The sequence below is a fragment of the Hemicordylus capensis genome, chromosome 1, assembly GCF_027244095.1.
Source record: "Hemicordylus capensis ecotype Gifberg chromosome 1, rHemCap1.1.pri, whole genome shotgun sequence".
NCBI lineage: Eukaryota > Metazoa > Chordata > Lepidosauria > Squamata > Cordylidae > Hemicordylus > Hemicordylus capensis.
The window spans coordinates 71,832,185-71,846,137 of record NC_069657.1 but is presented as its reverse complement, the minus strand read 5'-3'; the positions used below and the strand labels follow the sequence as shown (position 1 = coordinate 71,846,137).

General features: G+C 44.6%; 1 protein-coding gene across 1 annotated transcript in view; it reads left to right on the top strand.

The window, feature by feature from the left end:
• The window catches only part of LTK (leukocyte receptor tyrosine kinase), a 175,383-nt gene extending 162,403 nt beyond the window's left edge, over positions 1-12,980 (top strand). Inside the window, exons 24-29 of the mRNA XM_053284560.1 lie at positions 620-717; positions 4,328-4,420; positions 5,128-5,229; positions 8,397-8,531; positions 10,561-10,651; positions 11,048-12,980. Coding sequence (XP_053140535.1) covers positions 620-717; positions 4,328-4,420; positions 5,128-5,229; positions 8,397-8,531; positions 10,561-10,651; positions 11,048-11,821 — 1,293 coding nt within the window. The 3' untranslated portion in view covers positions 11,822-12,980. The remainder of the gene's footprint in view (positions 1-619; positions 718-4,327; positions 4,421-5,127; positions 5,230-8,396; positions 8,532-10,560; positions 10,652-11,047) is intronic.
• Positions 12,981-13,953: the final 973 nt, after the last annotated feature.

Sequence of the window (13,953 nt, the reverse complement as noted above, 5' to 3'; positions counted from 1 at the left end):
TGCAGATAGAGGATTTTTTTACCTCAGACGTAATACAGGCTAAGCTAGAACGTGCAGCCCTAATTCGGGGAAAGCCAGAATCGTGTGTGAACTGGTCCCTGATAGCCCGCTGTGACTTTAGGGTAAATCCAGCTGATATGTGAACTCGCACTCTGCATTCCAGAAGAAATGCAAGCTAAAGGCCATGTGTGTAAAAGTCCCTGGGAATGTTCCAGCAAAGCCAATATTCCAGGAGTATTTGAGCCAGCTTGCTAATTCTGCTGCTCTCGTTGTTTGCTTCTTTCTGCGAATTTAAAAGCTAAAGGAAACTTGAAAGGGTCTGTTGGTTCAAGGAAAAAGTGACACTTTCTCTTTGTAGACCTGGACTTAGGAATCACATGGTCCAGTGTGTTCTAACATGTAATTAATCACCACGCAGTTGTCATATCATATTTAGCTTGATATCTTAAAAAAAATAATCTCAAGCTTCAAAGTGTTTTGGGCCAGTCTGTGACCCATCTTTCTTCCACTTTCTGTTATTCATGCTTGTTACCTTACCTTGTATTGTCTATTTCTTTTTGCTCCCAGCTTCTTTCCTATATTTAATCTCTTCTCCATTTATCATTGGTTGCTCATGCAGAATCAGCCATCCACTTTGACAATGCAGGACCTGCTAAACATAGCCAGGGACATTGCTTGTGGCTGCAAGTATCTTGAGGAGAACCACTTCATTCATAGGTAAGTGAGGCATGTTGCATGTTGCAACCATTGGTTTGCTTTCCAGGGAATCGTGGATGAATGTGCATCCCCAAAGACAAATATGAGTTGTGCCATCTAAGACAGAGACTTGTGTTGAAAGATTCAGTAAGGATTTTGACAGAACTGCAGGGGTCCATTATACTTTAAAATGGGTTGAAATGTATCCCATATGCATGGGCAAGAATCATTAATTTATGAAAATCCAGTGAACAGAGGCAGAGATTGTCCTGGAGGCTAACATCAGGCAAGCCTCTCTTTGTACAGTTCCAGTTGTCATGTGGTTGATTTACCCCAATGTGCAAAGGTATTCTTTAGAATAGGGTGTGCATGGAACCTGGTTTGGCGGTTCAGTTCAAATTCGAACTGAACTGCCAATCTGCGAGCTGGTTTGGTCAAACTGGCCAGAAATCTGTTCCGTTCAGTCGAACCGGGTTGAATTGGTTTGACCTGGTTCAAGGGCTATGCTTGTAAAGCGGAATCTAGTGAGGATTCCCCTTTACAAGCAAAGGGGTGGGGGAATCTTTTAGAAGTCTTCTAAGGGTAGCCGGAGGGGGTGGCTGGCAAGAAGGTGGTGGCAGCAGTGGCTCCTCCTCTAAACCCCACCGGCACTCCCCCACCCAGCAGCACAGGTCGGCGGCAGCCCAGTTCCAGCCTCCACAGATGCATGGAGGCCATTTGCATGACCTCTGCACATGTGTGGAGGCCAGAATCAGGCTGCCACCAGGCCGCACTGCTGGGGGAGAGTGCCAGCGGGGTTTAGAGGAGCCGCCGCTGCGAAAGTCGGTAAGGTACCCTCTCACCGCCTCACCCCAGCCAGCCTTAGAAGACTTTTAAGGATTCCCCACCCCTTAGCTTGTAAAGAAGAAGCCTCACTGGATTCCCCTTTATAAGCATAGCCCTTGAACTGTGTCGAACCATTCAGTATCAGACCTAGCCCAGCCTGATTTGAACTCAGACCAGCTGCCTTTTAAAAAATCCAGTTCGAGCTTGAACCAGTCAAACCGGGCTGCTTTCATTCAAACTGGTTCTGCACACTCCTAATCAAGAATATTTCTTTAGTGCTTTTCAACAACAACCAAACATCTCAAAGTGGTTTACACAGAAAAAAGAATAAAATGATTCCCTTTCTGAAAAGGATACACAGTCTCAAAAGAAACACAAAGGAGACACCAGCGATGCTGCCTGTGCTGGAATTTGATAGGGACACTTGTTCTCCTCCATTAAATATAAGAGAGTCCTCACTTTCAAAGATGCCTCTTTTTACACAGTTAGCAGGATATGGGGATGGTAGTAACATGGATCACTCCCTGTTGATGAGAAATGTCTCTGCAAGGCATTTCTGGTTCTTATTCCACTTACATAGTCAGTGTTGGCTATGGCTTGTTTACTTGTATTAACAAAATTAATTATGTGAAATCTTTGTGACATGGCACAACATGCAAGTGAACCATTTTACACTTTCAAAGAGGCAGGAGATGAGTGACAGAACTCAGCTGAACTTCACTAGAAAACAGATAAAACACCATAGCCCCCTTTTATATTTTTCTGAAAATGTTGCAAAGGGGGGAATGACTTAGTGGGTCATACTGGGCCAGATGGACCAATGGTTCAGTTCCTCTTGAATACCTTCTACACGAACTATGTATGTATGTATGTATGTGTTTCTTCTTCTTGTCCACTAGATGGTAGTGCTGCATCAAGGGACTGTAGAAGTGTGCTTCTGTTTTTACTTTTCAGCCTTCAGATACTGCATGTGTGTTTTGTAGATACAAATGTGTAATACATTCTGTTATAAACTTTGCCCATGGATGAGGCTAAAGGAGGCTCTGACACAGTAAAATAAGACAGTAGGAGCAGCACTCCCATAATTGGAGATATCAGCTGACATCCAGCACTGTCTTAATGACTGTAATATGTACCTTCCAGAGCCTTAGGATCAGCTTCAAAATCCACATTCTGGGGCCAGCCATTAACTAAAGTGCAATTGGTAGGTGTCAGGGACAAGACATTCTTAGTGGTGGCCCCACAGTTGTGCTGTGCTGCACAAATCCATATCAATCAGACTGGTGTCATTTTTACTTTCACTTCAGCTTTCACTTCACTTTATTTCAATGTCAAAGGCTGGCCCTGGTCACAGTCTAGATCAGCTGCTGGTGATGGGCAGCACGCAGACTGACTCAAATGAAAGAGCTGACTTTTCTGCACCAACATGTCAGCCTAGTGAATGTTATCAGTTTGTGTCTCTTCAAGTCTAGGAGATCAGCTGTCAACCATGGGCAGCATCTAGACTAAGTTAATCATGACTAAGTCCCCTTGAAATTAATAGGACAAATTATTATTATTATTATTATTATTATTATTATTATTATTATTAATTCAATTTCTATGAACTATCAATGAACTTGTCTCATTGATTTTAATGGTGCTTAATCATGACTAACTAATCTGGATGCTGTCTCTTGTCATGTCAATGGCTGTATTAATGTATCAACATGTAATGGCTGTACAAGAATTAGATATTTTAATAAATAACCCATCCTGCCTTAAGTTGTGCTCCTTATTCAAACTCATGGCTGATCATTAATGGCTCCTTCAGCATATCAGCTCCCTTTGTACTGACTTCAGTAGCTAATTTTTTTCTCTGTATTGTCAGCAACAACCTATATCCTGTTCCTCTGCATAACTCATCAATACAGGAATTGCTGAGTATGCTTGACTCAGTTGCTCCTCCAGATGCAGTGAGGAGCATGAGGCTGCACAAGGTTTCTTTTAATCCCTTTAAAGCTTTTGTTTTTAAAGGCTTCCTCCACTTAATGGTGCAGCAGGGAAATGATTTGACCAGCAAGCCAGAAGTTGCTGGTTCAAATCCCTGCTGATATGTTTCCCAGACTATGGGAAACACCTATATCAGGCAGCAGTGATATAGGTAGATGCTAAAAGGCATCATCTCATACTGGGCAGGAGATGGCAGTAATGGTAAATCCCTCCTGTATTCTACCAAAGAAAAACCACAAAGAAAAACCTGGCTCTGTGTTCGCCAGGAGTCGACGTCGACTCGATGGCACACTTTACTTTACTTTTACCTTCACAGGTACCCACAGCAGCCCTGTGATGTGATCCCATATGAATACCAGGTGCATGGGAGCAATGCAAATGGCAGGGGTGTTTCTTACCTTATAATAAGCCTATGGGCTTCCCAGAGGCATCTGGTGGGCCACTGTGTGAAACAGGATGCTGGACTAGATCGGCCTTGGGCCTGATCCAGCTGGTCTGTTCTTATGTAATTACCTAGAAAGCAGGAGTATTCAAAACAAGGGACACTCTGGAGTTGTGCTGTACTCTGTTGTAAAAAGAAATCTGTTACATTCTATAGCAATATTTTCCAGGCTATGAAGTTGCAGGATAGGGTCTATAAATGGTAAATGGTATTTGAATGAGAAAATGTTAATGTTAACACTGCCCTTGAAGAAATAAGAGTCCTTTATAATGTTTGCATGATTAGGTACTATAGGCTTTCAATATACATCTATGGAGCCAGTTCAAAATTCTGAACGACTAACTTCCACCTTGTATGTGTGTTCTTTTAAAGGGATATAGCTGCAAGAAACTGCCTTCTGACCTGCACTGGGCCAGGGCGAGTTGCCAAAATTGGTGACTTTGGAATGGCTCGAGATATCTACAGGTAGGCTATAAAAGCAGCTTTGGCTTGGTGTGGGGAGATAAATGATGTGGTGCAAATTTGAAAACTTTGGTTGACATCCACTCTATGGAAGCACTCATGCAGCGAACATAGAGCACACACTTCAGGGGAGGGGCAATTTTTGTCAATCACCCTCTCCCTCCAAAGCCCTTACAATATGCCCCGGAGGGTCACACAGCCCTTGGGGTCATATTTTTGGGAGTCACAGTGGGCTTCAAAAGGAAGGGAAGATGGCTGAAAATCACCCCACCCCCAAAAGCATGTTCACTGTACCAGCATTCCTTAGTCTGAATGTCAGCCATTAACCCAGGAATACAACCATATGTTAGTTTCTTCTTCTCTGCACATTCTGCCTGTCCTGCTGTAGTGACAGTATTGCTGAAAGAGACCTTCCACTGTAGCTTCTTCTTATAGGTGCTTCCAGTGCAGTCCATAGAGGAAAGAGGGTATAGTTCACTGGAAGAGCAGCATGACCAAATGACAGACACCAGAAACTGGCTTTATGTCTATTATAATGAAGGACATGGGCATGGGCATGTTCCTGCTTTCATGAAAATATCCTGAAAGCTGGAGTGGAGGTAGACTGGGCTTTGCCATTTCTGAGGAAGTTTCTTTTGCAGGTCTTAATTTCTCTCTCTCTCTCTCTCTCTCTCTCTCTCTCTCTCTCTCTCTCTCTCTGGCTTTGCTAGAGCAAGTTACTATCGCAAAGGAGGGAGAGCCATGCTTCCAGTCAAGTGGATGCCCCCAGAGGCTTTCTTAGAAGGAATCTTCACTTCCAAGACGGACACCTGGTAAATGTCTTTCAGTCACTGCTGAGAGCAAAGCAGGGGGACTGAGCAGCTGGGGGCCCTCTAATACACAGGGCATGGATGTCTCTTTGTCTTCAGCTGAATCTTTCTAAAGAGGGCTTAAACCAGGATAGCTTAAATTTCTGCAAGAAACAGCCAAAAAAATGGGTTTGGGTTGGGGTGGTCAAAACCTCCCATTCTGCATGGCCGGCTTCTTCACAAGAATGCATTGAGCTATATAGCAGCATCTACATGTTCATGTTTAAACCAGCTACCACACTGTTGTTTGTGTGGGCAATTCAAGCCTCATAGTAGTGTGAATCGCCTTTCCATGAACTCTAGCCTGGAGTTCTAGATTAATCCCTGTAAAGAGCAGCAGTTTGTTTGCAGAGTCCTGAAACACTGGGTTGTTCCTCAACACTGCCTGACCCACAGCATCCCCTTAAAATGGTGCTCCCAACACATCTTTTCCTCTGACCTCAGTGCAAGAAAAGCCTGGGGCAGGGAAGATCAGACCAGCCAGGGGCCAGATAAGCAAAGGAAGTGGGACCACATTGCCATGTGTGCTCCTTTGTGTATCTTATGGGCTCCCATTGGAATCCTGACAAGCTTTTGTGTGTGTGTGTCCCAAAGTAAATTTCCAACTCACCTAGGGCAAAGGTAAATTTGAAAGGGTAAGGCAAACATACAATGTTACTGAAGATAAGGGGACCCCCCCTCCACAAAAAAAGGAATGCCATAGGTTCCTGTCAAAATGCACATAGGCCTGCCAGTCAGTTCTGCCAGTCAGCTGCTTGGCTCCCACCTGCACCCCTAAACAGCAGGTTGGTGCTATCACTTATTTTCTAAGACGGCCCAGCATGCAGGAGCGGCCCGAGGTATTATGGTACCTGAAGCAAGGTGCCAAATGCTGCCTTGCCCCATGCCCCTGGGCGGGGCAGCCCCCTTTCCAAACCAACCCTGCAAGTTTAAATGTGGTGCAGGGGACAAGGAGGGAAGATCACCGGCAGCCTCTTTTTGTGCTTCTTGCATGCTTTGCAAGGGGTGTGAGGAGGAGAAGAGGGCAGCCTTCTCTCTTCTCCCTACACCCTTTGCAAAGCTTGCAATGGTCGTCAGATCAGTTCCAAAGAGCTACTCCAGTGGTGGCAGCAGACGACATGTTGCCGCCCTGCTGGTGCCCCAATAATCCGCTGACTGACACATCTGCCCTACCTTGCCTCAGGAAAGGTGCACCCCGACAACATATGCACACTCCCTGCAGCTGGCTCTGAGGAGGCGGAACTACACTGCAGCTCCAGTTTGCATGTGGAGGTAGTCATAGGTGTATGGAAGTCTGTGTCCACACACCTAGGTCCCCTAGCCTAATCAGGGCAGCAATCTTTTTCAGATGTAGTAATTTCTCAGTTAGTATTTATTTATCATATTTTTATTTTTATACTGCCTGATAGGTACATCTCTAAGCGGTGTGCAAAATTTAAAACACACTATAAAACAGTGAAACCAGGTAACATTTCACAAAATACAGTAAAAACAATCTCAAAATAAAAGCAAATTAAACAGTTTAAAATTAATTTCAGTTAAATACCGGAGAGAACAGAAAATAAGTACAGACTTTATTTGAATGCCGAGGTTAACGATTTCAGAACATATGGATATATAAGAAGAGCTAGATCAGACCAAAGGCCCAACACCCTTTTTGGCACAGTGGCCAACCAGATGCTTCTGGGAACTTCACAAGCAGGAGATGAAGGCATATGGCCCCCTCTTCCATGGTTGCTCCCCAGCAACTGATATTCATAGGCATACTGCTTCTGAAACTGTTCCTCCAGGATGTTGCCATCATTACTAGTAGCCACTGAATAGATTTGTCCTCCGTTAATTTGTCTAATCCCCCTTGAAAGCCCTTTCGGCTATGAACATCACTACATCTTGTGGCAGCAAACTCCATATATCAGGTATGCACTGTGTGAAGAAGTGCCTCCTTTGTCCATCCTAAATCTCCTGCAAAGCGTCTCATTGCATGGCTCCCTGACTGTGGGAGAGGAAGGAAACTTTTCTCAATCCACTTTCTCCACACCATGCATACTTTTATGAGCCTCGGTGAGAGCTGAGGCAGCATAATGGCGGTGGCCAAAGCAGGTGGCTCAGGGGTGGCCCGGGAACTGGAGCAACCCGAAGGGGTAGCCAAGGAGGAGGAGCAGGAGGGTGGAGGAGGAGGGAGGCCCGTAGTGGAAGCGGCGCAGGGAGGGAAAGCTTGGGGGCAGCCAGGAAACTGGAGGAGCCTGATAGGGCAGCTGAGGAGGAGCGGGAGGGTGGTGGAGGAGGGAGGCCTGACGTGGAGGCAGCACAGGGAGGGAGAGCTTGGGGGAGGCTGGGGATCCGGAGGAGGGAACCGGAGGGGCTGGGGAACCGGAGGAGGGAGGCTGGTGATCCAGAGGCTGGGGAACCGGAGGGGCAGCCAGTGGGCTCCTCCAGGGCAGTGAGCACTGCCACCAGAGGACGAGGAGGAGCAGGAGGGCAGCAGAGGAGGGAGGCCTGAGGAGGAGATGGCGCAGGGAAGGAAAGTAGTGCTGCTGCCGCCACCATGCTAGAGATGGGGGAGGTCTCAGGGGTGAAGAGGCTGTGGCAGGGGGCGCAGAGATCAACTAGCATGCAGATTCTCTGCACCAGTCAAGTTAGTATTATTTATTCTGCATTTCAACAAAAAGTTCTCAAAGCACTCAAAAGGTTCTCAAAGTTGTTTGCATAGAAAAAGAATAAAGAGAAGATAGTTCCTTGTCCCCAGAGGGCTCACAGTCAAAAAAGAAACACAAGGTAGATACCAGCAACAGCCATTGGAGCGATGTTGTGCTGGGGTTGGCGAGGGACAGTTGTTCTCCCCCTGCTTAATATAAAGAGATTAGAATCACTTTGAAAAGTGCCTCTTAAACCAGCTAGCAGTGGGCATGCAATGTCATCATATGGTGTTATTTCATGTTTGTCCTGCCTGTAACAAACCCATGTGTATTAGGCTGTATCCAATCTAATGTGTGTCTTGGGCTGTATCTTGCATCTGTGAAAGCTTTGCAGCTTGTATATAAGTTTAGTGTGAGTCTTAATGCTGTACAGGTATAAATCTATTAAAGTACCAATCAAAGGGTCATGGGTTGCATTCACCGGTTCTCTGTTAGGTCCTTTGGAGTGCTGCTTTGGGAGATCTTCTCCTTGGGCTATATGCCGTATCCTTGCAAAACCAACCAGGAAGTGCTAGAGTTTGTCACCAGTGGGGGTCGAATGGATCCACCAAAGAACTGCCCAGGGCCTGTGTGAGTATATCTTCATTCTTACAGAAATGTCAAAAGCGAGGCCACAAGGCCAGAAAGTATTTTAGAGTGAGTAAAATTTATCATCAATGCCAAATATGCATGGGCCACAAATGGAGTGGAATTGTGCTCAGTGACATAAAAGACATCAAGCATGGGATAAACGTTGCATCTACTGGCTACACACGTGGCAGAAATTGCAGATCACATTCATGTGCATCCATTTGTAGAGCCCAGAAAAGAGAGATCCATTAATGGAATTCTTCCCCAAGGGGCAGTAGAAACATGAAGGAGAAAGACTCTTAGTGTTTCCTCACTGAAGCTGATATGAAAGTTTCCTTTAAGTTACAAAACTGGTCTACTGACTGGCCACTTTTCAGCATCCGGGCATTTTTCCAGCATAGGAGAGCCTCCATTTCTGACTGACTTTGCACATTGGTCAGCTGAAGGACATTCCTTCTGAGGACCTGTGATCAGAATCATTGCTTTCTTGGACACTTCCTAGTTAAAGACAGAGGTTGACATCCAGCACAATGAATCACCTGTGGAATGAGAAAATTTGTAATTGCCAAGAAGTTAAAAACGGGGATTGCGCAAGAATGCTATGACTCTCATAGCGCAAAAGTTCCCACTGAAATAAATAGCAATAGCACTTACATTTATATACCGCTTTATAGCCGGAGCTTTCTAAGCGGTTTACAATGATTTAGCATATTGCCCCCAACTTTCTGGGTACTCATTTTACCGACCTCGGAAGGATGGAAGGCTGAGTCAACCTTGAGCCCCTGGTCAGGATCGAACTTGTAACCTTCTGGTTACAGGGCGGCAGTTTTACCACTGCGCCACCAGGGGCTCATACATATAAAAGAAACGTGTATGCTTTTTTTTAATGGTACAAGACCAAACATAGACCATACATACAACAAGCAGCAATGATACAATTATCAGAAGAAGAAAAAAGAAAGAAAAGAAAAAGAATAGCACATAAAACATATCAATTAAAATTTGTTAAAACATTTCTAATTTTTATAGCAGCTGCACAAAATCTGGCCATGGACAAGGTAATTTCCTTGTGCTGACCTGACAGGAAGAGCTCAACATAGAACTCATCCTGATGTCCCAAAAATTTGCACCAGTAAGGTTCGAGCCAGGAGGTACAGATGGTTTTGTAAAAGGTACAGTGCAAAAGCACATGTGCAGTTGTCTCAACCACTTCTGCACCACAGGCACATAGTCAATCCTTATAGGGGACGCCCTTATACCTTTCTTCCAAAACCATAGATAGCAGGACATTAAAGCGAGCCTGGGAGAATGCTCTCCTTTGGGTCAGAGCAGACAAGTACATAAGATAAATTGCCGGAAGTGGGTAACTTGAGAAGTAATCATTATAAACTCCAATAGAGACCCTACTCAGGTCGCTTTGTTTCTCCAGGTCCCAGATACTCTGTTTTAAAACTTTTTTGACTAAATCTGGGCCTAAGGGGCATATGAATTGCTCAGAAAATTGCCCAGTATGACCTGTACATTTTCCTTCCAAATAGACTGATATTCATCCTTTAAAACCAAAGAAACCAAGCCCAACCCATGAGAGTTAATTTTGTGCCAGTAATTAATTAAGTGTAACCAAGCCTGGGCCACTATCTTGGCAATGCCCGCCTCTAAACGAAGCGACGCATTTGAGACACAACGAGGGAGCGCTATTACCATTTATGGATCAGCAATGCCTTTTCGATCTCCTACCAAACACCATCACCTTGGTTTTATGAGTATTCATGGCCAGAAATTCCTCAGCACACCACAAGCATACTTTTGGTAGCACAAGACTACTCTAGAATGTGAGCTCCAGACTCGGTGCTACTAGCTTGTGCAACAGTTTTGTGCTAACGTAAAGTCTTTCCACAAGTGGTTCGTTGCTCTGGATGTCAGCCATTGTTTGAAGCTCAAAACTGAGTCCCCGAGAGAAAAGGAAAATACAGCTAGGATGTTAAAATGAATCTGATATTTCTGATGTTGAGTATTTTTGTTTTCTTAGTTATCGGATTATGACACAGTGTTGGCAGCATAGTCCTGAGTACCGACCCAACTTCTCCACCATTCTTGAAAGAATCAAGTACTGCACACAGGTAAGGATCCACCTTGTGAAATGTTGCTGTCTTACAGCCAATGGGTGATACTTAGACCAGGATCCAGAGTGTGCCACACGGTGTTCTGCATGTGTTCCAGAGCATTTTAGTCCTTTTGTGCCCCTGAGAAGCTGCTCCCAGAGGCTTGGTGACCCTCTGGAGTAGCAACATTGCACAAGTAGCTGCAGTCAGATGGAAAAAAAATAGCTCTGTTCATCACTGGGGTAACGGGAAACAGGAAAAGGTTAAAGCTCATGCATGCAGGCACATGTATGTGTGCCCACATGCATACTCCTGCTATTTGCATATAGTGTCTGGTTTGGGTGAGAGGGGGAGTCAGCCAACCTCTTCAACTGATAATATTTGAGAGGGCCACCATCCTTGTTTGTGTTTCAGGATCCTGATGTGATCAATACAGAGCTGCCTGTTGAATGCAGCCCAACACCAGAGGATGAAGGAAGCACTGTGCTGCATCCAAACAGTTCCAGTGGGATGGTTCCTTTGCTGGGGAACCCTACCCTTACACCTCAGATGAGCCCCAGAACCTTGGAAGACCATAATTCAGGGCACAAATATGAACAATGCCCACAGGAGCTGGTGGTGGAGAACCTTGGTAACTGGATAGCCAGAGGACCAGGCATGCCTTCCTCCAGTGATTCCAGCAGTGGAGCTTGGACCCAGTCAACCCTGAACCAGAAACTGGAATCTACCAGTAATCCAGTACATAAGCTGAAGAATAAAACAAAAAACCTTTGGAACCCAACTTATGGATCCTGGGTCCTGGAGAGCATTTGCCAGCCCAGTCCTAGCTCTAAACTCAAAGCAACTCAAGAGCGAGAAGATTCGGGGTTTGATGGGAACTGCAGTTCCTCCCCTAGTTCCCGCACGTCACCAGAATCTCCAAGTCAGAACCATTCTCCTCACATTGATATTGGTGGGATCGAACTGGTGAAGCTACAGAATTTCCCCTGCAGCAATGTGAATTATGCTTATGATGATCTCTGCTATGAAACTGACCAGCCTTCAATTTTGGCAGCAGAGTCAACCACAGTGTTGAGGAATGCCAACCTGCATCGAGATGGCAAGCTTTTTTCTAAGCCAGAGAAAACATCAAGGGAAAGAGACTCTGGCCTCTCCTTGTCTGATGACCTGAGTGTTACACCTGTATAACAGGGAGTACTCTTCCAAAGAGTCAGGACTTTGTTATGGAAGTATATCTGAAAGAGCACTCAAAAAATCCACTTTTGTTGTCCTCTTCCCTCCCATCATGTTCTAAAGGTGGATAGGTTAATGTTGTCTTGCTCTGGACTCTGGCACTGCAAACCCACTATTCCAAATGATAACATTGGTTCTAATCTACTAAGCCAGTGTCAGTGTTTACAGGATGTAATGACGTCCTTGTTAACAATGAATCAGGGTCAATGGTCCACAGACCTGGTCATTTCCAGTCTGTTCTGGGGGGAAATGCTCTCTACCATCAAATAAATAGGTAAGAAATGACAAAATCATGAGCTACACATAGGCTATTGTCCCCTAACATCATATATTGTTACAGTATTGTAACATATTGTAATTGTTTCCTACTGATTCACCAGTAAGGCTGGTATACTGAGTGGGAAACATCATCAGTTGGGTTTATATTGGATACAGTGGCTGAAAAGGTAAAGTAATACTAGTAAGAGATCATTGTATTCACAAAAGAAAAGAACCAAATTGCGGAAACAAGAAAATATTTGATGCCCAGCAAGAGCATTAGAATTCAGAAAATGAAGCAAATTGAACTGATCTCTTTTCTGATTACTGGAAGTTACTTTGCATCTAACTCAGATGATCTCAATTCCTGACCCTGGAGGTTTCAGGAGTCTTAGATACACAATCCTTCTTTGTATATAGTGAACTGGACATTTTGTTTTAATGAACTTTATTTACAAGGAGCTCTATGTTCAAATGTAGCAAGTAATTCACACTCCAGTCGTAGTACATTTTGTAAACTGAAGATTTAGGATTCAGTTCTTCTACAACAGGTGAGCTTCTCTGAGATGAAATGTAACAAAGGTTTTTACTTGAAGCAAAGCCAACCAGAAGCATGTTAATGTTTAGGGGAAATCTGACTTAATAGGTAAAGACTGGTATTTGTTTTGATCCCATTACCAAAATATCTGATAACTGTGGGTTACAGTACATATGCTGTATTGGCATGTTGAATCCTGGAGCGGAAGCATGTAAGGATCCTTTGAAGTCTTGATGTGGAACATAACTGATGATCTTCAACTCACAGTGGCGGACATACAAAGCAAGGATGCTCCAGCACAGTGAAAGAGCAGCCTAGCAGAACTTCCCAACAAACTGTAGCAGTGCAGCAGGAAAGCAGCATTTTTTTTTACTACCTCCCCTTCCCCAGGAAGCCCTCTGTGCCCCCCCAATATGTCCCTGAGGTTGATGCAGACCTCGGGGACATATTTTCAGGTGGCATAGAGGGCTTCCTAGGGAAGGGGAGGTCATCAAAAATTGCCACTTACCCACTACGCCAGTGCAGTTAGTTGGGAAGTTCTGTTAGACTGCTCTCTTACTGCACTGGAGCATCCTTGCTCTTTATGTCAGCCACTAACATCTTTTGCAGCTCACGAGAACAGAAGAAGGGCTGCACTCTCACAGAGCAGCGGGAGCCTAGCTGTGTTGAAGCCTTGCTCTGCAGCCCAGTGCAAGCAGAGAGGGAAAGCTAATCATTTTAGCTTTTCTCCCCTTTCCCGCAAAGTCCCTTTTGCTGGCAGGAATATGTCCTTGAGGGCTGCACAAACCCACTTTTGTTGTCCTCTTCCCTCCCATCATGTTCTAAAAGTGGATAGGTTAATGTTGTCTTGCTCTGGACTCTGGCACTGCAAACCCACTATTCCAAATGATAACATTGGTTCTAATCTACTAAGCCAGTGTCAGTGTTTACAGGATGTAATGACATCCTTGTTAACAGTGAATCAGGGTCAATGGCCAACAGACCTGGTCATTTCCAGTCTGTTCTGGGGGAAAATGCTCTCTTCCATTAATAAATAGGTAAGAAATGACAAAATCATGAGCTACACATAGGCTATTGTCTCCTAACATCATATATTGTTACAGTATTGTAACATATTGTAATTGTTTCCTACTGATTCACCAGTAAGGCTGGTATACCGAGTGGGAAACATCATCAGCTGGGTTTATATTGGATACAGTGGCTGAAAAGGTAAAGTACTGGATTCAAGATTCAGTTTACTGAAGATTACTGGATTCAAGAACAATTGGGGCTTGGTCCTTTCAGTTCAAAG